Source organism: Artemia franciscana, unplaced genomic scaffold (assembly GCF_032884065.1).
Source record: "Artemia franciscana unplaced genomic scaffold, ASM3288406v1 Scaffold_7185, whole genome shotgun sequence".
NCBI classification, from domain to species: Eukaryota; Metazoa; Arthropoda; class Branchiopoda; order Anostraca; family Artemiidae; genus Artemia; species Artemia franciscana.
The window spans coordinates 5,351-9,008 of record NW_027067313.1 but is presented as its reverse complement, the minus strand read 5'-3'; the positions used below and the strand labels follow the sequence as shown (position 1 = coordinate 9,008).

The window sequence follows — 3,658 nt, the reverse complement described above, 5'->3', positions numbered from 1 at the left end:
TATATATATATATATATATATATATATATATATATATATATATATATATATGTTTTTAACTACGTAAAACTTGCGAATATACAACATTCTTTGCTGTCCCATTGTCTGTGCATATAAATAGATTGTCAGGTTTACCGACTCTTGAACATGCAACATATAATGGTCCATGGGAAAACAATCCGTATTCAGATCTATACCTCATGATTCTAATGATTTCCTTGAGCTTTGTTGAAAGTGTTTGCTAATCGAGGATTCCCTGTGTCGCCGTCGTCATTTATATATCCCCGTGTGCCCCCCGGTGTCCCGGTCGTCATTTATATTCCATGTGTTCCGGTCGTCATTTATGTCCCGGTGTCCCAGTCTGTGAATTCTCTTTGAGGGTCCCGGGCGTCATTGATATTCCTTGTGTCCCCGTGTCCCGGTCGTCATTCGTGTCCCGGTGTCCCAGTCTGTATATACATTCGTTTTTGAATTGGTCTTTTTTTTAGGTTTTAGTTTTCTGCCTTTTTTAGTTTTTTTTTAGTTATACCTCATGATTCTAATGATTGCCTTGAGCTTTGTTGATGGTGATTGCTAATCGAACATTCTCTGTGTCCCCATCGTCATTTATATATCCCCCTGTGCCCCCCGGCGCCCCCGTTGTAGTTGTGTCCCTGTGTCCCGGTCGTCATTTATATTCCCTGTGTCCGGTCGTCATTTGTATTCCGGTGTCCCAGTCTGTATATACATTCGTTTTTGAAATGGTAAATGATGAAATAAATTTTTGTATTTTTCCCCTTTTTTTCTTTTTAGTTTTTTTGGTTTTTACATTTTTTTAGTTTTTTTAGTTTTTTTTTCTTTTTTCTTTTTAGTTTTTTTTTATTTTTATTTTTTTAGTTTTGTTTTTCTCCTTTATTTTTCTTTTTGTTTCCTTTTTTTAGTTTTTTTTATTTTTTAGTTTTTTTAGTTTTTTAGCTTTTTTAGTTTTTTTATTAGTTTTTAGTTTGTTTTTTCTTTTTAGTTTTTTTGTAGTTTTTACCTTTTTTTTTAGTTTTTTTTTTACTTATGTCCTGGTCGTCATTTATACTCCCTGTGTCCCGGTCGTCATTTGTGATGGTTTGTTGACGGTGTTTTGTTGATGGTGATTGCTAATTGAACATTCCTTGTGTCCCGGTCGCTTTCTCTTTGAGTGTCCCGGTCGTCATTTATATTCCCTATGTGCCGGTGTCCTGGTCGTCATTTGTGTCCCAATGTAATTTCGTTATTTCGTCAGTCGAAAACATGACGTCAGTCGACACAGAAACATGACGTCACCTGATCCACAGATCCACAGACAGACAGACAACTTATTTATATATATATAGATTAGCTGTTGGGGTGGCGCTTCGCGCCACCCCAACACCTAGTTGGTGGGGCGCTTCGCACCCCCCTAAGCCCCACCCGCGCGCGTAAGTCGTTACGCGCCATATTAGTTACGCGCCATTGTAGTTGTGTCCCTATGTCCCACCTGTGAATAGATATATATATATATATATATATATATATATATATATATATATATATATATATATATATATATATATATATATATATATATATATATATATATATATATATATATATATATATATATATATATATATATATATATATATATGTTTTTAACTACGTAAAACATGCGAATTTACAACATTCTTCGCTGTCCCATTGTCTATACATATAAATAGATTGTCAGGTTTACTGACTCTTGAACTTGCACCATATAATTGTCCATGGGAAAAACAATCCGTATTCAGATATGTACCTCATTATTCTAATGATGTGTCCCTGTGTCCCGGTCGTCATTTATATTCCCTGTGTCCCGGTCGTCATTTTTGTCCCGGTGTCCCAGTTTGTAATTTCTCTTTGAGTGTCCCGGTCGTCATTTATATTTCCTGTGTCCCGGTCGTCTTTTATATATCCCGCCTGTGCCCCCGTTGTAGTTTTGTCCCTGTGTCCCGGTCGTCATTTATATTCCCTGTGTCCCGGTCGTGATTTGTGTCCGGGTGTCCCGGTCTGTAATTTCTCTTTGAGGCTCCCGGTCGTCATTTATATTCCCTGTGTCCCGGTCGTCATTTGTGTCCCAGTGTCCCGGTATGTAATTTCATCAGTTGACAAACATGACGTCAGTCGACAAACAACTTCATGACACATACAGCTCAATCCTTAAAATGACGTCAGTCGACAAACATGACGTCAGTCGACACACAAACATGACGTTACTCGACACACACACACACAAAGACAACTTATTTTTATATATATAGATATAGATAGATAGATAGATGACGTCTCTCACATGATCCCCCCTCCCCCTAAAAAAGGCTCTAAACCAATTTTCTCTCTTTTTTTTTATTCCAGAAAATCCAAGGTTGCTAATTTAAAAAAAGAATATGGAGCTGTTTAAAAAAAAATATATATAGATAAATGATATATGCATAAATTACGTGTCATCATTTTCGTTTGATGCTAGTATTGTTGTTGTGTGTCAAAGAACTAGGATTTAACCTCTTCTCTTAAATAATGAATTTCTGTAAATGAAAACACTATCCAAAAATCATTAAACATCACAAGAGTACAGATTTTTTTCCTCCTCTAGTGTCTTTCCGAGGACGTGTATCCCCTCAAGAGTTCTCCAGGGGCTCTTAAAGATTTTTAACAAGACAAAGTCTCGTCTAGTCTTCGCGTTAGAGACTTCTCCAGTGCCATTTTTTCCAGCCCCCTTCCAAGCTTTCTCGAAATGCTCCGGAAGAATATTTCAACCCTTTACAAATTCTATTCTTAACGGGTTACTTTGGAACAAAGTCTTATATGGAGATTGCATAGTCTTATATGGTCGGAGAATTTAATATAAATCCTGATACTGATGGGCTCATGCGTGTTCCTCCTTTCGAAACTCCTGTATATACTACTACCATTACTACTAACAACTCACCGCAGCACTAACCCATATGAGGCCGACACAGCTACGCACGCTCCTCCTCCGTCCCAATCTAATCCAAGCCTACCTCATTACACCCAATCAGGAAGTTCCCATTTCCTTTAGATCTTTCTTTATTACATCCTCCCGCCCCAGCCGCGGACGACCTGCTTTCTGTTTACCCCTAGACGGTTGGCCGAAAAGGACGATCTTTGGTAATCTGTCATCCTTCATTCGCAGAACGTGCACTAGCCATCTAAACCTTTCTCTCATTATAGCCCTAGAAAGCGGGATTGAACCACGCTTTTCGTACAGCCCACTGTTTGAAATACGGTCAGTCAGCCGGATACCCAGAACAATCCCTAAGCAATTTCTCTGGAAAATATCTAGCAAATCTTCATCTGATTTTCGGTGCGCCCATGCTTCAGAGCCATATTTGACCACTGTCATCATTGTAGCTTATAATATACTGGTATATCAGACATTATATCTTATTCAGGAGCAAACACAGGGGGGGAATGGAGGCATCCCTAGTGGGGGCCCTGGCCTAGAACATCCCTAGAGTCTCCTTAGGAAAGAGCAATACGACTTTCGATCTGGTAGGTCTTGCTCTGATCTTGTTTTCACTCTTAGACTAATGGTTGAAGATTCGAGGGAATTGGAGAAAAAAGAATTCACGTACTCTTTATTGATTTTTTAAAAGGCATTTGATTCTGTTGA

At 38.3% G+C, this 3,658-nt stretch overlaps 1 protein-coding gene across 1 annotated transcript; it reads right to left on the bottom strand.

Moving 5' to 3' along the window:
* Window positions 1-3,040: 3,040 nt before the first annotated feature.
* On the bottom strand, window positions 3,041-3,388 carry LOC136043555 (uncharacterized). Its single transcript, XM_065728471.1, has one exon. The coding sequence runs from the start codon at window positions 3,386-3,388 to the stop codon at window positions 3,041-3,043; it is 348 nt and encodes a 115-aa protein (XP_065584543.1).
* Window positions 3,389-3,658: the final 270 nt, after the last annotated feature.

Coding starts and splice junctions, on each gene's coding strand:
- LOC136043555 (XM_065728471.1), bottom strand. CDS start 3,388: ATGACAGTGGTCAAATATGGCTCTGAAGCATGGGCGCACCGAAAATCA.